The 26,367-nt window shown below is 35.0% G+C and overlaps 1 protein-coding gene across 10 annotated transcripts in view; it reads right to left on the minus strand.

The window, feature by feature from the left end:
• NBEA (neurobeachin) overlaps positions 1–26,367 on the minus strand; it is a 514,211-nt gene that overhangs the window by 179,837 nt on the left and 308,007 nt on the right. For all 10 annotated transcript variants that reach the window (XM_040543716.1, XM_040543666.1, XM_040543691.1 and 7 more), the window contains one exon: positions 12,438–12,562. In XM_040543716.1, coding sequence (XP_040399650.1) covers positions 12,438–12,562 — 125 coding nt within the window. The remainder of the gene's footprint in view (positions 1–12,437; positions 12,563–26,367) is intronic.

Raw genomic sequence — 26,367 nt, forward strand, 5'->3', positions numbered from 1 at the left:
AATCATATCTTTGATAGAAGGCAATATTCTCCCTCACCATTTAAAGTTTTGCTACAGAGTGGACAGCTAAAAAAATTAATTCTCTAGATCAGAAAATGAAGGTGTAGTAAGTAAATTTAAAATGATTTTATAGTAACTATCCAAATTCCCATAGTAAAATAACTGTTTTAATTTCTATCAAGACTACTTATTTGCAGAAGAAAGACTCAAAAGCCTTGAGATACCCATTTGCCAAAATGTCTGAAATGATCTTTGTTTTCTGGAATGTTAATCATTTCAAATGAAATTCTGCTCTTTTGAGACATATGGAAGGAAGATCTTATGCAGTCTTTAGACAGGCAAAATCTCCTATACATGACATGATGTCTTCTATAACTCCTTCTTAAAAGGATAGCCCCCATTTTACATAAATGATAAATTTGTCAATATAATAATCTTATCAAAATATCTAGATTTACTTTTAATTACACTGTCTTTTACTGTGCAGTCCCAACTAGTTCAGTGTGCTGCTCTGATTCTTTTTTTCTGTGCAAATTTCATTTCACCCTCACATGGATCACCACATCTTTAGAACTGGCATACATCATTTTCACTTCAGCAACAACAGTAACTGGTGGGAGGAACTGTTTCTATTTCTGTGTAGATCAATGCCTATAGCAACATCAGACAAAGGGCAGCACCCACAGGATATTCACATTTGTGAGACAGCAGTGTGGCCCTCACATTGGGATATTTGCATTTAACTCTTAGCTCTACTAAGGGGCTATACTCTAGTCACAAAAGACAGTGATCCTATTTGGGCCAGGCTGTTGTGAAAAAAGGAGCTCCTAGCTCCTGAACCTAAAATGCAAAATTAAAACCAAAATTTTTCTATTTGCTTGATTGGGGCCAGAATTTTACACCTTTTTTTTTTTTTTTTTTTTTTTTTTTTAAACACAAAAATAGCTGCAGATGTAAAAGCTCTTTGTTTAATACTGTCTAGCAGATAAAAAGTGACATAGTAGCAATACAGAAGATAAAGCAGAGTCTGAGAGCCTATGACTATAACAGCTCAAAGAGACTTTCTACAAGATTTCCATTACTTTGTCTCTGAAATAGGTGAATGGTAATTACTGTCCCAGGTAGAAAGCTTGTGTGTATATTAAGGAAAGTTAACTCACAGAAATCTTAGCAGCAGTAGTAAAGGAAAAAGGAGAACAGTATTTTATTTCATCTACCATTAAGCTTCAGTGTGGTGTTTGTGATGCCTTTCATTCTGCTTTGCAAAGATTGCCAGAGAGCAAAAAAATTCCATGCAACTGCAGGGATATTTGCAAAAAATGCTATGCTTATGTTAAATTCGCAAGCATCGGCAATATTTTCTATTCAGAGTGGAGCTGAGATGCTATTTGACAGCATGATCCACTTTTTTGAGGACACGGGAGTGAGTGATTTGTGTTATATGGCAAAAGAGACACAAATGAAACCCTCTTTGGGCATTATGCATAGTCCTTTCAGCTACAAAAGTTTGCGTATTGTAGATGATATTTATGTTCATACACAAAGACATAGGGAGATATACACTTAAGGCATACAAGGATAAGAAAAAAACCATGTCATGATGTAGCATACATGCTATGAAAAAAAAAATTAATTATGTAACTGGAAACGTATAATATGCTGGCTGATGGAATTCTTAACAAGTTGTTTTTCTTGATACGATGTTTAGTGGTATATTTGAGAACTTCTCACAATGCATTTGGCTTTCAATACAGTGCTTTCATTAGGTGTTGCTGAACCCCTGTCTGTACCTTGCACAATGCTGAAACTCATCAAATTTTCCAGTTTGTTGTACCATAATGATACTTTTTGTGTGCATTTCAAAGGTAACTCTATAAAATGAGAAACATAAAATAAGGCCTGTTGAAGAACTCACTGTGCTTATATGGATACGGAACAGCCAGTGCATGCATACGTAAGTCTTTGTTTCTTTTGCACAGATCTTACTATTTACATAAAACATCTATGATAATTTTGATATGATATAATAATAATACATTTTTAGTGGCAAAATTTAAGTAGTGCAATATAAAAAGATGAGAAAAAATACTTTACTATATTAAAAATACATTGCTATTGGAAATTAATTCCTTTATTTTTATAATCTGTACTGAGCTATTCTGTTAACTGTGAAAGACCAGGAATCACCTATACTGAAGAGATTCTCACAATCTACCTGTCATTTTAACACGTCTTCACCTTGCAAGAGGCCGTTGCCTAAAAGCCTGTCGTGCCTCCTACTGGCATGAGTGAAAGAGTGGGAGAGAACAGTTCTAACTCTATACTATGATCTCCTGACTCTAGGCTGCAATAGTTGCAGCACTGAGGAAATAATGACCCTTGATTCCAGCCAAGCACTTGGCTTCCTTTCCTAGACACCTTTCTTCAGTGTTGTTAGAAAACACCTTCCTCAGTAGAAGCAACAGAATTTCATCTTGCAATTTTTTGACACATTTGGTTCAGTCTGGGCTTCTTTACTCCACTAAAAAATGTTATTAAACACTTTTTTTTCATTTAATAATGCTATATATTTCCACTTAGTCACACACATAGTGGAGAACAGACTCCTGCAGTCAAGAAGAGATGAAAGATAAGAAGAGTGGAGAAAAATTAAAAATGGAATGTGTTGTTGTGTTCAACTAAAGTTGAAAGAGTGCTGCTACTCCTTAATATGGAGTCTTCAAGCACAGAAGATTGGAGGTAAGAAAAGCACATGGTAAAATCTGAGTCTGAAGAGCTACATTCACCCAGCTACGAAAGATGTCCTGAAGGACAATTAGACTTTCATTGACAGAATGTTCTTCCAAAAAGTTTCTGTGAGATGCACTGAATATACATGTGTCAGTAACTTCCATTTCTTTGTCAATTAGCAGAAGAACTGAATTAAAAGAACAAATAAATTCTTTACATGGGTTTGAAAACATTTCACATCGTAGTAATTTACTGGTTTTGGTAAGTAGATTACTTTCATTCTGCAAGAGAAGATTGCTACAGTTTGTTCTTTTCACATGCAAATATAACAGTAGAAAGGAGAAAAATGCAGCTAGACTTCTAAAACTGGCAATGGTTGCAATTTGGTGGCCTTGGGAATGTTTTCGCCAGGCAATTTGATTACTTTAAGAATCAAATTTGAGTCATAGGCTTTCAGAGGCAATCTGAAGTGAGAAAAAGTAGTTATGTTAACTGCTGGTAAAAAACTTTGTTGTAAAATTAACTCAGACCTGTAGTAGCAGTTAAAATCCAGGTCATGCCAGATAGACTGAAAATATCAGAGGAAGGCATTCAAAATCCAATGCAGAGGTTTTGGGGGAAGAAAGTTTTCACATCCTATTTGGATCTGCTAAAAGCTCAAAATCAAGAAAGATTCTGACATTCAAGATTTGAGGAAATTAGAAAAGAAAAAAAAAGTCTTTTATTTCATGAATCTGTACTTAAAACTTATTACCAAGCTGCTATGAAAATTCCTATGCTAGAGATTGCAGATAACAGAAAGCAGAAATACAGAGATTATGAATCTGTTAGGCATACAGTCGCAGCTAATTTCCGTAATCCAGTCAGACAGTAGAAGCCTAGACACAAAAAAACAATAGTGTTCAGTACTCTACCTAAGTAAATTCCACTACTGCTCACACCTTGAGGTCATAATAGTAGATCACCATAATAGTAGATATATTTAATGAGAATATATTCATGTCCTTCGAGGGGACTAAGAAGTACTAGAAAGACCACCAAGATAAATCTAGTATTTTAGATTTAGTTATTATCACAGTTAGTAATCTCTTATAGTGCTTTCTAATGAAAGCCCTTATTCCTGGCTTATTTAAACAAATTTTATTTTCATCTGTGTCTGATAAATACCATGTAAAACCTTAGCAAAATACATTTTTTTTTGTGTGTGTGTAATGTTTTCCCTAAAATCCTGTGAGGATGAAATATTTGGAAGTTTATTTGGTGAAGCAGTGGATGGCACTGTTGGGCTACATTTATAAATCTGTAGTGGCAAATCTTAAATTATTATGCTTTCAATAAATACACAGATTTTTGTGATTTCTTCAAGCACACAATTCGGATGTAAACTCATTTAAAATACATCAGAGATTTCACAATCAGATGTGGAAGTTAGTACATGTACTGAAAGGAAGTTGTGTTATAAGAATTTTATTTTAGGTGAAAGAAAATCAAGAATATTCTTGATTTCAACATTCAATATAATTTTATGTTATTAATATTAAATCATATCTAACATTGGGCATCTCTTCTTAGAAGGGGCACTTGGCTGGTAATTAGTCTAATGGAGACAAAGAGAGTCAAACAGAGAAAAGAGAAAGAAAATGGTGCTCCAAATGAAGTGGAATTGCTTACACATTTGTCTCATGTCTCTGCATGATCACATTTAAAGAATCGAGGTGATTTACTTGGTGACATGTGGAAGCGTTGTTATGGATTAATTTAATGACTGCATACATATTCTTAAGATGTTTACCACCGAACATCATGTAACATATGTGTTTTCTGCCCATAAAGAAGAAACTTAAAACTACTCATAGTTACTTCTTAGTTTGTAAACTTACAGCCTAAAATTAAGTGGGCATGTATTGGATGAATGAAGGTGGTTTATTTTTAGTCAGGGGCTTCTGATTTCTTTATTTTTTGTTTAACATTCATACATATGACATTACTTAAATAAATATTAGTTTTGCAAGTTATCTGAGTTAAAGGTCATCACTTGCATTTCCTCAGAACAATGTATTTTATGACATTGTGTGTGTGACTAATTTTAGGAGGACAGTGCTGGATAGAGCACTAAAGAAGTCAAAACAACAATAATTCCCCTCCGCCCCCTCAAACTCTCCTACCAAAGTATCAAAAACATTTTAGTGGCTCAAGTAGTCACAATAAACCCAGTTTCAGTAACAGTATACTGTCCATGAGAAAACTGATATTAGAAGTATTTTATGACCTGGATGATGGGGCAGGGGGCACCCTCAGGAAATTTGCAGATGACAAACTGGGGGGAGTGGCTGACACACCAGAGAATCATGCTGCCACCCAGAGGGACCTTGACAGGCTGGAGAGGTGGGCTGACAGGAACTTTCTGCAGCTGAGCAAGGATAAGTGCAGAGTCCTGCACTTGAGAAGGAACACCTCCATTCACCAGTACTGCTGGATGGCACCCAGCTGGAAGGCAGTTCTGCGGAAAAGGACTTGAGAGTCCTGGTGAACACTAAGATGAACATGAGTCAACAGTATGTCCTTGCTGCTAAGAAGCCTAATGGTATTCTTGGCTACATTGGGCAAAGTATTGCCAGCAGGTAAAGAGAGGTAATCCTTCCACTAGACTCAGCACTGGTAAGGCCACATTTAGAGTGCTGTGTCCCTCTCTAGGTCTCCCAGTACAAGAGAGGCCTGGACTCCTGGATAGGGCCACCAAGATGATGAAGGGACTGGAGTCTCTCCTATAAGGAGAGGCTGGGAGAGCTGGGACTGTTCAGCCTGGAGAAGAGGGAACTTGGGGGGATCTTATCAATGTCTATAAATCCCTGAAGCGAGGGTGAAAGACGATGGAGCCAGCCTCTTTTCACTGGTACCTAGTGCCAGGACAAGAGGTAATGGACACAAACTGGCACACAGGAGCCTCCCTCTGAGCACCAGGCAGCACTTCTCTGCTGGGCAGGTGACAGAGCTCTGGCACAGGCTGCTCAGAGAGGTTGTGGAGTCTCACTCCCTGGAGATCTTCAAAAGCCACCTAGATGTGATCCTAGGTAAGATGCTCTAGGTGTCTGTGCTTGCACAGGGGATGTTGGACCAGTTGACTTCCAGAGGTCCTTGCCAACCTTAGACATTCTGTGATTCTGGCATATGTAAATGCACATTTCCTCAAAAAAAAAAAAAAAAAAAAGAAAGGTCTAAAGTAACTTGATGTTGAGGATTACCTATTATTGATGAAATGTTTCTGCTCTTTTTTTTTTGAGTCTATGAGAAGTTGCATAAGATTAGTCCTGAACATCGAGATATAAGTAAACTGGTGTTTTAAAAGTATTACTTAAGACTAAGTTCTGACAACCATCTACTTTTAAGCTCTAGTTCCATAAAAAGAAACACAGAACCCTTGAGGCTGGAAGGCTCCTCTGGAGATTGTCTAGTCCAATCTCCTTTCCAAAGCTGGGTCAGCCACAGAAGGCTGCCCAGGACCATTGTCAGTTGGGTTTTCAGTTTTTCCAACAATGGAGATTCCACAGCTTCTCTGGACAACCTGTTCCATTGTTTTACCACCATGAGGATAAATAAAATGTTTTTACTGAGTACCACTGAGAAGAGTCTGGCTCCATCTTCTTTACTCTCTCCCAACAGGTTATACACAACTACAAGACTTCCCCCATCCTGAGCCTTGTCTCTTCTGGATGAAGCAAAGAATATCTGGATCAGATTAGGAATCAACATAAATGTAAAAAACAAAGCAAACAAACAAACAAAAACTACAAAAAGATCTTCAAACTCAGCTATGGCCCTTACAGTAAAGCTGTTCATATAGACATATTATGGAAAACAATATTAATAGACAAAACTGAAAGCATATTTTGGTGTTTCACCTCTTACATAGTACACGTAGAATGCTTTCACTAGATATGCCTAAATAACATTTTTTATGCATCTAGTGGGCCTGCTAACAAAATTCTTGTAGGTGATGATTCTGTATCAGCTGTCTTCAAATTGCTTCCAGTTTTGCATTAGTTACTGAAAAAATACTGCTCTCTTTAAAATAGGTCTGAAATCTGCATTGCTGAGACAGCCCCTAAGGACTGTTCTGGAAATATGGTAGGTATGGTATTTTGAATAAATACAGACCAGAGATGGGGCAAAGGTAGTAAAGTTAGAGGGCCTTGTGAAGTTGAGAAAAAGTAAATAACTCTTAGATATATACTCAGCAACTTTGACAGGCACTCTTGAACTTAGTGAAAATAGTGGTGGTGTTTTAATGCAGAAGTCCCAGAAAGAAAAGACTAGTCTTCAAGTGGGCATTCAGACTTCCTAGAATTAAGCATTTGATTTCATAGCAAAGCTTCTGAACAGAGATGAAGAAATTGAGCATACACAGTTCATGGGACATTTTTATTTCTTAAAATGTCTTATCACTTATCAAATGTCATGATAAGTTTGTTTGTAAAACACTAACAGCTTTTTGGAACAATATCTAGTGCATGCTAAATGAAACCAACTTCTTACCAGTTTCTCCGGAATGTCCTCCCTCTGTCTTGTTCTAACACTAACTGCAGAAATGATGAACACAGCAGTTCAGGAGATGAACAGCAGGAGCTATGGGAATCAGCTGCTCTGGACTTCTCAGCACTGAGAGGTCACTTTAGAGTTACAGTCCTTGGAAGTTCAGCTTGGTACATTTTTCTTCAATACTGAGGATCCTCACAAATTTAATATTGATTTAGGGCCCAATGTGGGACAGCCAAAATCCCTGTTCTGAAGACAGACCCCGGTTTGAACAGGGGTTTACATGGATTTCAGACTCAGTTTCATAGCAGGGAATCCACACACCCTTTAAGGTAGCACTTGCTTGAATATAAATGTTCTAGGAATGTAAGTCCTTCATCAGCCTGATGGAATCCTGCCTACAATTCTCTGGAAGTCTATAAAACTCCAGATTATTTCATGAAAGTAAATTTCAGATTTGAACATTTCAGACTTCAGAAATTGATGCTCTTTAACTCAGTTTATATAATCAAATCCGATTTCTAATGATAAGCATACACAACATTTGCTGAAACTTACAGCACTGAAGACAGCTCCCAGGAGTCAGATACAGTCTGCTTCAGTTAAAACTGCTCTTGAAATAAGGTTTTTAATTTGATGTCCATATATATAACAGAATGAGAAACTTAAAATATGCAAGTTCAAATGCAATTGCCATATTGCACTTATAAGATATATCTGTAACTTTGTTTCAAAACCTGAATGAATTACATATTACATTACAAAGGTGTTTAGTTTTTTGTTTGTTTGTTTGTTTTGTATTCTAAGCATTCAGGATCTGTTACGATAATCAGCTTAACAGGCCAAATATTCTTGAGCACAGACACTAGAAATACTTGATCAGCTTACATATAAATGTTTAGAACATAACCACTGAGTTATTCGAATCCATTACCTCCACTGCAGACTAGAAAAAGTGGCTTTTCTTGGATCACGTCTACATGCAAATGGTTTGTGGAACACTGCCTTTAAGTGCTGAAGGACCAAAGCTTAATAAATTCACTATTTTGCTCTTAAGTTGACCTCTGTGGAGTAGTATTCTGTTTCACTGTCCAGGGTGGTACAGTAGTGTCTCGTCTATACTAATCTTCAATGACTGTAAACTGTGAAGGTGATTAACTAGAAGAGACAGTTCTTTCACCACATGTACAGAATCACTGTGAATTGGGTCATGGCTATATATTTTCTGCATTTGTTGGTAGCAAAATTTGGGAAAGAGAATAGAGTCTATAATGTCATACACAATCTTTTGTTCCTCCCCTCTTTTTAATCTACAATTTAATCAACTACATTGAAGCTCCATCTAAACTTAAAATAAGAACTGTTCTAAATCCATTGAAATGTCAATAAAATTAAAACTACAAAAACTTTCCAGTAGTTCAAAATCCCAGTTTATACCTTTCACTTTAATACTGCAGTAAGTAGGATCCCATTAGCTTCACAAAAGGGGAGAAATGAATCCATGGATCTATTAAAGAATTTAACTAAAACAAAAAGGTACAGCAGATAAAACTTTGAAATAATTAGGGTTGAATTTTACATCCAGATATGAAATGGATGTAAAATCCAGTGTTAATGTCAAATAGCTAGAAATGGAAGAGACTAATCCAAAGGGAAAAATTTTCCAGTTCATCTCCTGTAAATGCTGCTATGACTCTGTTCTGGCAGTCTCAAAGGACAACTAAGTATATAGCTACAGGAATATGTTATAATTTTTCAATTTTGAAATATTTTTACTTGCCATGTACTTTGAACACATATACATACCTATACATATACACATATATTCATATTTGTATTTTATCAAAAACAGACATCTGAGCACGCATACAATGGCTGAGTAACAGCCTGTAGTTAAAGTTTTACTCACTTGCCTTGTAGCAGATTTTTTGAGAATACTACTTACATATAGCAGATAACAGATATAATGCTTCCTACATTAAGAAGGCCCTTATCAGATAAAATTAACACTTTTTTTTTTTTTTAGCCCTTCAAGGCATAATTTAACATTTGTTATTATTTCTTTTCTAAAGCAAACATATAGATCACAGACATAGTTTTCATTTCCAAGAATTTTCTGTTCCTTGATGACTGCAAGTATTACATAATTACAGTATCCAGACATCCAACATCAACTCTGATTTAGTACTGGAGTAGCTGTAGAGCACTTTTTTATTTATCAAGGTCATCTTGATGGCTGTGCAAGCTTAGATAAATCAGGTGTTAAGCAGGCACATCTCCAAGGAATCTGGAAATTCTCTCATCTGCAATCCTCAGCACATCTTATTATTTACTGCCAAATAAATGACTGATTAATTTTGTCATTTTTGCTTGGTGATTTTTGCTCAGTGATTTTTGCTCATCTGAAACTGCCTGCCCTCTTCTGCAATGCCTGATCAGACCTATTTAAGCTGATGCCTTTGATCATAGATACAGAGGAGCTTGCTGACTTAGGCTTTGACTAAACATTCCTCCACTGCAATATTTATGCACAAAACCCTAAATGATAACTGACAGTCAACATAGATAACAAATATTTATATTTCCACTATTTTACTGCTGCTCAGTATAGATTTTCTTGTGCTAGAGGTATCAGTCAAGATGAAAAATTTATATTAATATAACAAAAGCCCAACAAATTCTGCTTCGATTAATAGTTTATTTCTCACAAACAAAGTATCTGAGGTCAAGAAAAAATGTGTTACTGGAAAACTATGCACAAATATATTTCTTAATTGTTTTAAATTCTTTCTGTACTATGATATCATGCTTAGTGTTGGAAGCTAGGAGCATTTTACTATCAAGGTGTTCCAAACAAAATTAACAAAACAAAACTAATATAAAAATACAATGAAAGTTAAGCCCTATGGAAAAAAATCTGCCTCCAGCTCTTTCTTAATCACATTCCAACACCAGAGGCTAAAGGTACATCAAACTGCACCAAATCCTTTTCACATGACAACCTCATAAATTATTCAACTCATTAGTAACACCAAGAGGCATAAAAATAACATCAGTGTTAAGGATGTTTTCTTACAGAGAAAGGTCACCTAAAAGTTTCAGTGTTAAAATCCAAAGGCTTAGCCTCTGAAAAGTAAGTACATGTAACTAGAATCCATGAATTACAACTTTAATGCATGCTGCTTAAAAATTCCATACATTAATTTTAATAAATACAGAAAAAAGTTATATTCAGAATTATTTATTTTAATTCTGCAAACAGGACAACATTTGTCTTTTTTTTTTTTTTATGTAACCAGGATGCATACCACCTCTAAAATTACCTGAGCATTAATTTTCCTGTATGTTGAATATACTAACAGGTGAGTACTATGAAACTATATAGAAACAACACAGTATGAGACTATTACTACTTCATCTTTTCTACTTCTTTTGGTTGCAGCTTTTATCCTCCACTGAAATACCAGACCATAAAAACTACACTAAAAGAGGTAATCTTTGAAACATGCTAAAATAAAACCATTTAAGTGCAACTTGTATTATAGTTCTTGTAAAACAAAACAAAATAAACAAAAAACCCCACTTCCACCATCTTCTGAGCTCAATCTTATCCCAAAGATAAAACATTCATACTATAAAATGCAAGAAACAAGGACATCAAAATAAATGGAAAGCTGAATAGTATCAATGCTTAAAACTTCATTATAGCTTATAAATCAGATTTCTTCTTGTTTTAATGCTAGTTTAATATCTAAAATTAAAATTCTTAAGCAATAAGAATATTTTAAAAGTTTTTATTCCTGAATAAAGCAGAAAGCCCTCAGTTTTAATGATTATTTTTCTTACAAAGGAAATATATTTCAAAGGAAATATTTTTCTTACACAGGCAACATAGCAATTAGCACAATTCTGCATCTGCCTCTGATAAGATCTCTGTTTTGATGTTTTGGAATACTGTGGATGAAATAACCCCCTGTCAAATATATACTACTGGGGTGATGTCTTAACCCAACTGGTGAACAGTTAATGACCTGAAGTTCTGCACATGATAGCCTTTGCATTTAAATAAGTATTAAATTACACTACCTAGTATAACCACATATGCAGACACTCATTTATATGTCTAACCTTGTTTGAATCCCAGCTATTTGCTTCAACAACCAGCAAAGTTGGTGAAATACATAGGCTACACAGAGCTACCTTTATATCTATCACGTTCAGAACTCCTGGCAACATTAGCCCTTGACTACAAGGGCTACAATCAACTGAAATGTTTAACGTGCATTTGGCAAACTACTTCCCTTTCCTCAGTTTTTAATAAGTGATGCAAAATTTTATTTCTAAATGCTACAGAATCCCAGGATATATATATATATTATATATATATATATTTATATATATATTATATATTTTATATAATTTTTTTTCAGAGAGCTACACCAGTTTAAATGTGAGAAGTAAATTTGCTTTAGACGTTTGGAGTACTCAAGTTCAGTCTGCTGTACAGAAATCACTAAACACATGGAACTTTCAGATGATATAAGGGAATTTGCAAGCATGTTCCTCCCTCCTCTTTTATACCTCAGCTATCTCTCCGTGAAAATCAATCATCATCTAATCCTTAAATTCAAAGACTGAATCTCCTATGTGGTCAGTACACTATTCAATCCTAAGCATCCTCAAAATACATTCTTTAAGCAAGTTGTTAGGTATTTCATGATTTGCAGAAAATAAAACAAAACAAAACAAAAAATTTGGCTGAGAATATGCAAAGATAAAAACATCTGATATGTTTTTTAAAACAGTTAATCTTTTATTCATGAGAGATCTCCAATGGAACTATTATGACACATTAGTTTGATGACTTAACAGTTTTGTTCTGTCACTCAGGAGAGATAAGTTTGGTTACTTTTACCAGTGTCTCTAAATTAACATCTGGGAATGCCAGAGAGGTATAATGTGAATCCCCTGGGGATTAGATAACATAACAGCCCACAGGTTCACAACTTCTGGTTCATCAAAGTATAAGAACTGAAAGAATTCCTTTTCTAAGAAAATGTTCTAGGAATTCTCAGCACTATCCTTAAAAAAAGAAGGGATATGATTCTCAGGGATTCATGGACATGAAGAAAAAATCATAACATATATTTTTTTAAGCAGGAGTTAGTACTGACCATATTCCACTGCAGCTTTCAGAAGAGCATCAGAATGAGTAGACCCAAAAGCATTGCGAACAAATCGCCTCCGCCGGCGCAAATCGTCTTCCCAGTAATCCAAACGCCAGAAGTCATGCAGTTGGCTATGAAATAAAGAACACACACATCAGCACCTACCACAGCCTGAACTGTATTTACATACATTATACTATAATTTCACTACTGCTTTTCTATTTCTGGAATACAATCTTGTAAAAACATATATTACTAAAACTTCCAATATTCTAACATTTCTTTACATACATTTATACATTATAAACCTCAGCACTGCCTGTCTCAAAATGTTCTGCCTGCTGCTAAAAACATTAATCACACTGAGCCCATTAACAAATGCAGCATCAAATTACAAGTATTAATGGCACAGCTTGCTTTCTTTTACAGTGTTTTTAACAAGGCTTGTAAATCATAGAATGGACCTCAGTGCAAATAGTTTGCAATTTAATGACTATGGTCCCTTAGCAGACTGAACTTAGAAGTATAAAATATTGCCCACTTGAATTTTGTGGAACTATGATTAAACTAATGTGCTGAAATATTCATTGAAATAATTCCCTACTGCCCCTAGCAACCTTAGAAAATTGTAATTTTATTCATTATTAATAACACTGAATTAGAGCAGCAAAAAAATTCCACCATGTGGTAATTGTCTTGGTAAATTATTATTCCAGCACTAACAGAGTACTAGGATGATTTTATAGCTTCCAGCTAATACAAGCCATTAACAACCATGACCATCTTTGTGTTACATTGATTTTTTATATTCAAAAGCAATATTAAAGCACTGTAGAATGATATAAGCCAATGTTAATCTATGTTCAACTCAAAACATACATATGCAATCATGTGGTATTTAACTTCACTTCTACAGAAATGACCAACTCCACTTTCAGAAAACTTCTTGACATTATCAACACAAACATCTCCCATGTCAACATTATAAGTATGCAGTTCTGAAGGACAGAGAACAAGGGGAGCGGATGCAGCAGAATACCTCCTAGCCACTTTTTCAGAAGTAGCACACATTTTTAGTTTATTATTTTTACTCAATGTATTTTTTGTACTCTGAATGACATTTTCACTATATGCTTCTTGAGTCTGCTTGAAGGTCCTACTCTTGATGTTGCCTTGAGGATCAGGCATTATTTTATGTAGCTACAATCATTGAGAAGGCATCTTCAGGAGTTCAGCAGGAGCTGCTTACTCATTGAGAGCAATTCAGACTATCTTGCATAAAGGTGAGGCAGTAGTGACTCAGCTCCCACAATGGGAAGGTGCAATATTAATGGCCTGGCTTGCATGCTATGAGACAGAAATATCTTGCTATCCTGAGTACCACTTTTCTCTTGCTAAGTAACAGACTACTTTGTTTTTGTACTGTGATACAGTTTTTGCTCACAGATGTCTTGTTAGCCTGAAGTATCAGTTCATCATTTACCCTCCTACACTGAGTACTGAATAATTTTATTGTGACTGCTAAGTACACTTGATTGTTATGTGTTATGAATGCAAAAATGGGCAGACAGCTGACCCATGGTTTAAAGACAGAGTTTAAAATCTCCTTGTAGAGTTCAAGACTCTGTTTTAAACTCATGATATGAAAGATAAAAATAAAGGCTTTTTATCATAGTCATTGTTTTTAAAAGGCAAGAAACTTTCCCTTTTTACATCCATCTAAGAGTAATCAATAATGAAACAGGAGTAAAGACATTAATGAAAGTTGTTTTAAAAAAGCAAGAGTTCTGTGAATCTGTATTTTTCATCACAAAAAAGGCTGTTAAATTGATAAAAATGACACAATTACGTAAGAGTTAAAAACCTTCTACTAAATTAAAAGTATTCAAAGACTAAGAATACTAAATTTTTAATTTGTTCTGTGTTTAATCTGGTAATACATTCATTTCATTAATCAGCCTGAAGGATATTGTATATTCTCAGCTGCAAGTAAAAGGTTGTAGTAGATGATTTAAAGATTGGATTAGATGATCTTGGATGTCTTTTCCAACCTGATTCTGTGATTCTAAAACAGATTTTAAAGTCACTACTTCAATGAAGTCATAAGTAAATACATGAAAAATTTGTCAGAGGAGAAAGTCTATTTTGAGGATCCCAAAAGGTTATAACTTAACCAGGGCTTAACATCTGAAATACATAATAACAGTGCAAAATAAAAATTCAGAAATAATAATACACATAACTTATTCCTAATCACAAATCACATGACTGTTTAAAACACAACTGAAGTTTCTTCCTAGACTGTTCTACCCAAACATATCCCACAATGTTATTAACATAAAACTGCAGTTCGCAGTCTCTGCCAGCTTGCAGCCAGATGCAGATACAGAGCAGCGCCTCAGGACATCAGGTAGTAGCAGGCCAGAAGCACGTTTTTGTTAGTACGCATAGTGTCAGACCTTCATGCAAAATTATGTTTAATCCAACCAAGATTCTGACATAATTTCTTCTAAGAGTATTTCATTGTACAAATGAAAAGATGGAAAGATTCTTCATGGGGAAGACTGCATGAAGATGATGCATGAAAAGAGTAACAAGATGAAAGTGTTGTCACAGTTTTGTTATTTATTAAGAAGCAGAGGTTTTGACAAGCTTCCATCTCCCTACTTGGTCTTCACTGACACCTTCCTTCAGGGAAATGATGCCTTTTGTTCTCTCTAGTTCAAAGTCCATACATTTTGGAGTTTGTAGGATTTACTGATCTAATAAAGTTCAAAATCAGTTTTCAAATATAAAAGCCTAAGGATGACGCTTGAGTACACAGAACATCTAGGAAAGAGAAGTCATATGAATGGCATGAAGTCAATGTACATAGATGCTGCATATATGAACCAGCTCTAATCAGTAATAACAGAACCTGAGACACTTTAATCTGACTCCTTCTAAAGACTTTTCCTTCCTCAGAGAAAACACCCACAGGGGGTTCAACAAGCTGGCAGAACTGGTGAAATTGTCTAGGGGAGACACAGTATTTGCCACCACATGTTTTGCTGCAATAATCTTTCTGAACAATATAATGTAAGCCAACAAAGATCTGCTCAACAGAGTTAGGTAAGCAGTGATGGAGTGTGGCACGTATAGCCATATAGCTAAGGAGCTTGCTCTTCTTTTCATGTTCCTGTATATTCGTGGTTTAGAGTCACACCACCAAAACATGCTATTATTTCCAAGCTACAGTGTAAAATTTGCACCAGACTGCTCGTTGGATAATACATACCAAAATGATCCTACAGTGAAAAATGGTCTCATCATTAAGAGTGTATAACGTATGTCAGTCACTGTTATACAAAGTGCTTTGCAAGTCTTATTTCTGTATGCTAGTCTGTCACAGAAAGCCCACCAAGGAAACTTTCATATTCTATGACTATGCATTCAAAATTCAATTATGCATTGTCTTGATACAGAAATTAAGTATCATAAAATCAGTGTCTTAGGGGACTACTAAAAGCGGCAAAATAGTGTTGTTTTTTTTTTTTTCAACTTATTTGAGAAAAAAAACAACAACAAAACATCAAAAAAAGACTGGATAAATCCTGGAACAACAGCAGATTCTGAGTTACTCATACATACAGCTTGGAATTAAACACTACAAAGTTATCAGGCTGCCAAGTACCACCATTAAGGCAGAGATGGCTTGGGCTCATGGAATAGAGCACTGGACTGAATTACAGTATTGCAATATAAACTGTGTCGAAGACTGTACCTGGACCCTAAACAAAATGTTTCTGGATCTTAACCAGTTACTCTCAGATTTACTTTTGATTTATTTATTGAGCAGCATATTTAATAAAGTGACAAGACATTTTCTCCTTACACTATTGCTTGCAAGAAATCAGAGGCTTGAAAACTTTGAATGTCTCATTTTTATCACTTATATTATAGAAAGACTTATCTGTGGGATTTTCTTAAAAATATATTGTTACATCTTTCCTTGGATTAGATTAAAAATCCTATGAAGCAGAAGACTGTGGCACAAACTTTAGCCTAAAACAGAAAAAAAAAAAAAAAGAAAGCTGCCTGCTTTAAAAGCCCGGAGATAAGGACTGAATCAATATTAAGTTGTTTAACTCCTTAATGACAGTACTTTACAAATACTTATATTCTAATCCTGTGTATATTATTCAGGCTTTACTTACTTACTTATTTACTTAATTAATTAATTTCAGGAATCTAGATAGATGCTAGGCAGCTTTAAGTCATGTCTGAAAATCAAGCTGACGTACACTTTCCAGGTACTAGATACAAGTCAGTCCTAGAAGAGGGCATGTCTGCAAATTGTCCCCCTTGCTACAACCTGTTTTTCCTAGAATTGCTGTTATTACATCAAGTTTAGTAATTTATTTCTGCGACAAGTACAATACTTCAAGAAGCTTTAATTTTCTTAATAATGTGTAGCAAACGCTATTTCCATAGCCAACCAGATTACATTCAGTTTCTCATTTGCTTGTATCTTACAGCATTTAAGTGACATTTTGAGTCAGGCTTGTTTTAATGAAAATGTGCATATTAAGCATACCATAATGATTTTTTTATTATTTTATTTTAATTTTATTTTTATTTTTTAACCTAGAGGTTCATAGCATTATTCGTGAGCTACTTCTAAATACTTCCAACAACAAGTATAGCTGCGTTCCTTTAACTGAAATTATTTAAAATGCACTCTAAAACACATGACCCAAAGAGGTCTACTTCATGAGCTTAACTGTCAAGATACTTTCCTTACAAACTATAGTGTAACCTCATATAAACCTTTATCATCCTTATCATCACTTTCATCACAAGAACTGGTATGAACCTACTGATATTACAAAGTTACTAATGATGAAGTGGAGTGCACAGTGAAAACTTAATCCAAAATTTCAGCTGTGTGGTATTTCATACAATACAGAGACATTACAATGAAATAAGCCCTGTTTTAACACAGTTATAGAAGGATTACAAATTCTGTTTCACTGCCACTATCATCACTTGTGCCTGCTTAGCAGCTCACTGTGTATATTCTCCTCCTTTAAACAGCATTTGAACTTGTGAAAGGCCAGTATGGGATGGAAAGGCAAAATAGTCTTCTGCTACACCAGATAGCAAACATGGACTTTAGTAAATTAGATCAAACATCTTTGAAGTCTTCATAGAATCAAAGAATAATAGAATGGTTTGGGTTGGAAGGGACCTTAAAGACCACCTAGTTCCAACCTCCTGCCATAGGCAGGGACAACTCCCACTAGACCAGGTTGCCCAAAGCCCCATCCAACCTGGCCTTGAACGCTTCCAGAGATGGGGCATCTACAGCTTCTCTGGGCAACCTGCTCCAGTACCTCATCACCCTTAAAGGAAAGAATTTCTTCCAAATATCTAACTTAAATCTACCCTCTTTTAGTTAAAAGCTATTACCCCTTGTCCTATAACGACACTACCTGATAGAGTCCCTCCCCAGGCTTCCTTTAGGCCCCCTTTAGTTACCAGAAGGCTGCTATAAGGTCTCCCCAGAGCCTTCTCAAGATGGAACAACCTCAACTCCCTCAGCCTGTCTTCATAGGAGAGGTGCCCCAACCCTCTGATCATTTCTGTGGCACTCCTCTGGACTTGTTCTAATAGGTTCATGTACTTCTTGTGCTGGGATCCCCAGAGCTGAATGCAGTGCTCCAGGTGGGGTCTCACAAGACCAGAGTAGAGGAGGAGAATCACCTCCCTCAGCCTGCTGTCCATGCTGCTTTTGATGCAGCCCAGGATATGGTTGGCTTTCTGGGCTGCAGGCACACATTACCAGCTCAAGTCGAACTTCTCATAAACAAGCAACCCCAAGTCCTCCTCAGAGCTGCTCTCAACCAACTCATCGCTCAGCCTGTATTTGTGCTTGGGACTGCCTTGACCCATCTGCAGGACCTTACACTTGGCCTTGTTGAACTTCATGAGGTTCGCACAGCCCCACCTCTCAAGCTTGTCAAGATACCTTTGGATGGCATCTCTTCCCTCCAGTGTTTTGACCTATCCACACGGCTTGGTGCCACCTGCAAACTTACTGAGGTTTCACTCGACCCCAGTATCCATGTCCCCAGCAAAGATGTTAAAAAGACTTGCTCTTCTAAAAGCAGGTTGCTCTAGAAGTCAGAATCACCCAGAATTCTGTATAATACTCTGCTACAATAACACATACACCTTCCATATATTTTGGGACAAATATTATTAAGACAGACTAAAGTATTTCAGATAGCCCAACATGTAATCTTTTTAGAAATTGTGGAGCTCTCTGCCACAATTCAAAGGAGTACCAAGCTAGCCTACACAGCAAATTCCTTCCTGTCTTTCCCAATGTATTAGTAGCTCAGACTTATTAAAGACAACTTTCTCACCACAGCTCTGAAGAAGTGTATGGGAAGGGCGTATTTATTATTATTATTATTTATTTTTTTTTTTCTCTATTACTTACAAATCTTAGCTTTTCCAAACAGCAAATCTTTGCACACCCTGTGGGCATCCAGCATCTGTAACTGCAGCTCCATGGCTGTGAAGCCCTATCCCTGCACATGTTGCATGGGAGCCCCTGCTTTCATACCGCATGCTACAAATGCATTTTTCTCTGTCACCTACAGCTACAGCAACTAGAGGCAAACACAAACAGTGGAAGCAGCAGAACACATGTCCATAAAAGATCCTCAGACTGCAACCCAAAAGATGGGCTGCCAGATGGAAGAGATTAAGTTTGAATATGCTAACGAAGAGGAACAAGCCTGAAGGCATGGGGGAAGGGGAAAAAGTTGTTTGGAAAAAGAGGTGGGTCACAGAACTGGAGGGATGCCAGAGAATCCATAGTCTTTGTAATACTGGGAAACTGCATATAAAAGAGAAGGAACTGATGATCTATAATTGTAAGAATTAGCTCTATTCTATTTTCTGTAACTTATTTTAAAGAGAAAACCACATTCTTTTCAGAGTCTGGAATTATGACTATGTTTTGACAAAAGAGGAAAAAATGTACATTGGAAACACATATAAAATTTTTCCCTAATATTTAATATGAAGAACAGAAATTCTGTAAAATAAAAAAGTATGTAAAAGAAAACTTGAAATACAAAAAACAAAACAAAACAAAAGAAAAGCACCACCACCAACAACAAAAAACACAAAACAACAACAACGACAAAACAACAAATTATTACTTATGGAATATGTATTAGTTAAAAAGTATAAGCTAAAATATAAATCTGTCTGCCAGAAGATCTAAGTCATAAAAGACCTCTGTAACAACAACAGAGGAAATGCTGTGTATCAACAGATACAATAATTGTATTAGTGTGAAGTTTTTCTGACTGTGCTTGAAACAGAAACAGTGCCTGCTGGTTGTAGCAAGATTGTGAGGCAGGTATTCAAAAATCCCATCCCACACTATAATGAGTAAAATAAAATTAAGCCGTGACATACCTGATTGGAAACAAATATCAGAAGTTTTAATTAACATAACTACTCTACACATGCAAAAAGGCTTTTTATTAGTTAAAAAATCACAAAGTTTTATTATTATTATTATTATTATTATTTCAAATAGCATGCTAGAGACTCCCAGAAAAAAAAATGTTAAAAAAGAATAATACTAATAAGCCTAAAAACTGGAAATACCAGCACGGGGAATAAAGATGCTTATAAACTTAAGAGACATCTAATGCAATGAAAATTGTAAAGACGGTAAAAATATTACAAATAAACATTAAAAAAAAAATCTTTCGGCATTTTAATAAACAACAACATTTGTTTTCCTAAGTACACATGCAAAAGGATTATCATTGTTACATATCAGGAGAACACTTTACAGAATTTCATAGCAGAAGGGAAAAATGTCTTTGAAAAAGACCTTACCATTTAAATAGAAAGATGCTAAATATTCAGGGAAATGCGGCTAGTATTTAATCTTTTAGTAGTTTTTTATGCATATAAGCTTGAGTAACTCAATTTTTGTGTGAGAAGTTTCATACTGTAACTTTGTGAAAGAATTTGGGTGAATGTGTCCTAGGAAAGTCACATAGATGATACACGTTGGAAGTAGGGCTCGAAGGCTTAGGATATGCGTACAGTGTGATGAAGCTATGTTCACAAACCAGTGAGGTGACATAGCAGCAGAAATACAGGGTATGAAGAACATACAAAGCAAGTGAAGAGCACTGGTAATAAATACTGGGGTATGGTGATGAAGCTGAAGTTGTGTCAGTGGGCAAATAAGGCATGCCTATTCAGTTGCTTAGGGATAGCATTTCTTGGGGGACGGCCACTGTCTTTTTCTCTGCTTTTTGCAATCATTGCAGCAAACTAGCATGGGTAGGAAGGAGAGAGGAAGTAACAGAGCTGCCTGCTAATTTGAAAGCAGGTGGTGTCCTGGTTACTGACAGCTAGAGGAAGTAGTGTGGAGTGCCCAGCAGTCCATCTAGATGACTTAAATCCCTGCAGCATGGCTAGAAGGCATGCCAGGGAAACCTTATGCAGAAGTGTCATGAGATGTGAGAGTTGTACCTTGTCTGTAGGGCTGCCAAAAAGTGAAAAATGAAAACAAGAAGAGGGGTGAGACAGGAACAACTGGTGAAATGTGAGCAGAAATGTAGACAGTTGAAGTCAGAACACTACAAATGAGGAAGGAAATGGACTTGGTAGGAAAGTCTAGAATTAGGCAGTGAGGAATTTCAAAAAGAAAAGTAATAGGATCTAACCAATAGACAATTTTCATTGGAGTAATCTTACTGGAGTAGGAGTGAAACAGAACAGATGAAAAGGTTTCTTCCAGACATATTTTCTGTGATACTGTGAAATGGGAAACTATAAAGACAACAGATTGGGAGGCAAAGAAATTGAGACGTGTAGATGAAAGGTTTGAAATGTAGTTATTGACTGCTGAGGAAAAAACAAGTTGGAAAAAAATGGATGAGTAGTAAGTTTATAAGGAATAGAGATGTGAGAAGAAAACCAATGGCTATAGAAACTAGAAGAGAAATAACTGTGAAAGTGGATGAGATAAGAGAAGTATATGCAAATAATAAAAACAACCACTATATACAGGTGCAAGAAATTGAGTTAAAAAATATCTGAAGGATTTTGATGTTAATACCAGTGGTTACCCAATCTTAAGAGTACATACTATCATAAAGATAACTTACAGTAAATTTTCCTTTCTTGCTGTCTGTCATTACACCCTGGTTGTTGCTTCTAACATTGTTAATTGCTGAGCTACTCAGTTCCTTTCTAACAGTAAATCTTGCTATGCATTATCAAGGCTGTTCCATGTGAAGAAGAGATTGTAAGGGCAATTGAGATTGTGGAAAATGAAAAATTTATTTGAATTACTCTTCTACCACGTTGGCTGGGATTGCTGTAAGGGTGCTCTTCATCTGTAAATCCTGTATGCATGGAGATAGCGTCATAATGACTAGCATCACCAACTAATGGGCTACAGCTTTCCTAAATGTTAATGATAGATAAAATAGCTCTTTACTCTCTTGGATGGATTCATGATGAAGATATTAGATTACAAAGAACAAAACCTCTCTTTCTTTATTTTCTTTCAGCCCTTTGAGAATATCAGTGTCTAAACTTTTCAAATTAATTATTAAAAGGAATATTTAGTTTGTCTAAAGTTAATTTCATCTGTTACCATTTCACTGATCCATATAACTTTGTTGGGTCTCACCTAAATTTTTCTCAATATGCCTAATCTAAAGCTGACTGGAGTCAACACAAGCACCCTCACCACCATCAATAGGCTTCAAATCAATTGTTTTCAGATTCATTCATTTTAAAGAAGCTTTTATAGATTTATAGATTTTGGTACATACTCTTTCTTCACCTCTTTATTAATTTCTAATAAGTACATTAAAGAAATTGTATTACAGGACCTTATCTGTTGAAAATGGCAACTCTGCTTTTCATTATACAAACTTTAGTAACTAAAAACCTGAACATGAATGAAGTCAACAGAAAATCTTTAATGATACTAGTGGTCCAGGATTTTTATGTTTTTGTTCTATTAACATTGAGCAATTACAAAATATAGTATCTCAGAAGCAAGTGAAGTGTAGTTTAAGAAATTTAATTGAGTCCTGCTTCTTCCCCTACCCCACCGCCCAAGCCAAACAACAACCTTGTAAATCTATGAAACACAAATACTGATGTCTGTTAAAGTCTGCAGGTTATGAATTGCATTTGTCCTTCAGAAGTGCAAACACGTTCAGAACTTCTTCTTTCATATCTATTTAAAAACTTCTACCATTCTCTAGTCTCCAAAGGGAAACCTGAGGGTCAGCTAGGATGTAATCTGCTGGTAAGTTGTGCTGCATGTATTAGCAGTTGCGTTAAAATTAATCATTTTTTCCCTTTTACTTTTAAATTTAAAGTTTGTAAAGTAATCTCAGAACTCCAAAGATCAACCCTAAACCTCACAGATATCCAGACTTAAAATTCACAGATTTCTGTAGTTCATTGGCTTTCATAAAAGTATTTCAAATTCACAAATCTCAAATTATTATAGATTATCTAACATATTCTTGAAAGCCCAGTATTTATCTAGAGACATTATGCTGTAAATTTTGATATATCTCGTTTAGCACTTCAAAATAATGAGGCTTAATTTTTTCATCAAGCATAAAAACAGAAACTAAACTACTGCTATTATTTCATATGGCTTTTCTTCCCTCTCACTCAAAATAATTTCTAATCCACTACTAAATCTGTTCATTTAATTACAGTCATCTGAATTATTATTTTGAGGAAGTCTGTCAAAAGTCTTTCGCAAATCAAAATACTTTTAAATCAGCTGTAGATTCCTTTCCAATATTATTTTGTTGACATACTTTTGTAAATTCCCCTAAACTAGAAAGCCACATTTTTGTTACATAGACACAATGGTTTTCCCACCTTACCATTTTGTAGTCACCTAGTATAATTTTACAGCTACAATTTAAATTACCATTTAATTTACCAATATTGAAAAAAGTCACACTGTTTTGAAGTTCTGAAGATGCAGGTACCAACTCATTTCATAGCATGCCAGATGATTTTAGTGAGACATTCCACTTTTTGTTAGCTTAACTTTCTTTGGAGCTCATAGAAAGCCATTTGGTTCTAACGATGTAGAACTGTAATTTAATTATCAAATTGATATTATTATTATTAATATATATATATTTTTTGGTATCTCTCCCTTTACAGAGATTCCCTTTTATTACCAGAAGAATGTTGGTGGTTTGGTGGGTGATTCCTAGAAAATACTGTAATAAATTGTTCCAAAGGAGTTCTGCAGAACCTTAGTAGTGCCAAAATACTCAATGCTCCATTTTGCCCAGTAAGAGCTAAGAGCTAAGGTTTCTCTCAGAAACCTTACATTTCTAATTTTCACATAATTTCTTGTTAATTGTTTGGTTTGCGGCACTGTTTCTTGTAATTAGTTTGTGTTTGCCAATATCTAAACTTGTCTTTTACCTGCAGTAAGTAAAGTTCTAAAATTGTCTTTTTGCTTGCCTATTCTGCTCATCAGATTAAAGCCTCCAATGTCATAACTCACAGGTTATCTTCCAAGTTAACTGATGCTGGGACTAACCATTCATTTACAACACTGGTGTGTAGATGGACAGGTACATACACATTCTGATGAGACTCCAGATAGTTACTATATCTCATAGTTGAGACTGATTTTTCCTCCCTTCACATGTATCGAAACTTACTGTTATGTTTTCATACTTGTTGTAAATCCTGAATAAATTCCTGCAGCATTATGCAAAAGCTATCATTGACTTGAGTTTTTGGATCATATGGTAAAAAAAAAAAACTACTTCTCTGTTCTGTTTGATTCAATGGTTTTCCAACTTCTTCATTTATATCAGCTATAACTCCTGCTCCTGGTTTCAAATTACTAGTACAATATAATTATTAAATATATATATATATATAAAGTTATATATAACTTTGAAATAAGTGTGAAATAGAGCACAGATAAACCAAAAGTGGGTAACAGAAAATACTGCAGGTAATCATCACAAAAGGAGCAGAGGAGTCACCTTTGAAAAGCAAAATAAACTGCCATCACAGCTTCTCTCCTATGATCATATTACTAATGTTCTTACATTAATAATGAAGGACAAAGCTGAGATGAACAGAGAATTGGCTACTCATAAGAAAACTCTCCAACTCCTGCAACTTTTATGACTTAATTTGGGTGAAAAAAAATAAGAACACTCAAGTTCAAAAGATGAAAAATAGAAAGGGGAAGCTGAAAATAGAAATCTCTGCAGATGTACAGAAACGAAATCAGAAAGGAAAGTTGTGTAGGTAGGTGCAAAAGGGAAGATGTGGTAATAGAGATGTTTTTAGTTATGATAGTACCCAAAACACAAAGTTCTAAGGCAGTTAATTTCTAGATGATATTTTATAGCCAGATAACTTGTTTCTGATCAACAGGAAAGTTTATATAAAATGCAGACAATTTGTAAAGGGCTTGGGAATCTTGGGTATATTGCAAAGAGTCTGAATGATGGAAGGAACAAACTGATCACGAACACAGACTAAGAAGGGCTAAAAATTAGCTTGATTGTCTAGATTTGTTTATTTTTTTTAAATAACCTTGGTTCCCCAGATTGAATTTTTCTTTCTGGAATGCCTGCTTTATTGTTGAGCAGTAGTAAATTTATACCAAGAGGCAGTGATTTCAGGAAAAGAAGGTTAAACATAAAGCTATATGGGAAAAAAAAAAGAGAGAGACAAAAATATATGAGCCAAATACAGCTTAGAAAATTAGCAATGGAGATGACAATAACTTAAATGTCTATGAAGTAAAACTAAAGGTATTTTTTTAATTACTAAATAGATTTATCATAAAATATAAATTTAAAAGAATGGAAGATAACTTTGGCGAATCTATCAAAATCCTTATGCTCATTAGTAGGACACTACATGTAGTATAGCTAGATGAAAGAATTCAGTTTTCCTCAATTTCAGTTTTATGTTCAGTTATTTTTAAGTTAATCCATTGACACTGAATGAACAACTGAGGCAACTTAAAAAGTGGATATATAAATTCTCAGTGTTTGACTTGCCAGAATCACCATAGTGGGTTTTGTTTGTTTGCTTTTGTTTTTGTTTTTTTTTAATAACAAAAATCATTTATAAAAGAATGCAATTGCACTGAATTCTAGGAATAACAAATTGTATCCCCTGAAACAGTAAAATGCAAGAAATTTTAAGGTTACTGAAAATAATGCACATAATAACATTACTTTTTAAGAAAACAAAAACTAAATAGTTGGAACAACATTCTGTGGTTTAACTCAGATCTCTATTTTAGAACTCTTCTTCTATTTCAGACTGTCATCACTCCAAAAAATAAAAAAAAAATAAAGTTTCAAATAAATGGTAATTTGAGTCAAATTCACTTTTGGAAGATGTTTAGAAGCAATATAGAGTATTTTAGGACATTTTTATTTTTACTAGTGTCATGTCATCTCAGCACAGTAGCATACTTAGTAAGATTTTGTAAATATCATGATGCCACATTACAACTAGTTAGTATGAATGGTGAAATGAGTTTGCCTTTCTCTTTCATAACTTATTGCAAAAATACAGACAGAATAGTTTAGACTAGAAGCATAATTGGAGATGTCAAAGATAAAGTGCAATGTATGTACCTGCTAAGTTCATGTCAAGTGTGTGGCTTTTCTTATTCATAAGGTAGAAATATCTCAAAGTTTTACTGACACAAAAATCAAAGAAAAAGTATACTGCAAATGATCTTCCAATTTAAATTAAAAAAAAATGTATCTATTTTATATTTTGGCTGTTATGTCTGTTATAATGTCACACTGAAAATATACTTATGCACTCCTGATGTGAAGAAATTAAACATGACAAC

The sequence above is a fragment of the Cygnus olor genome, chromosome 1 (genome assembly GCF_009769625.2).
Source record: "Cygnus olor isolate bCygOlo1 chromosome 1, bCygOlo1.pri.v2, whole genome shotgun sequence".
NCBI lineage: Eukaryota > Metazoa > Chordata > Aves > Anseriformes > Anatidae > Cygnus > Cygnus olor.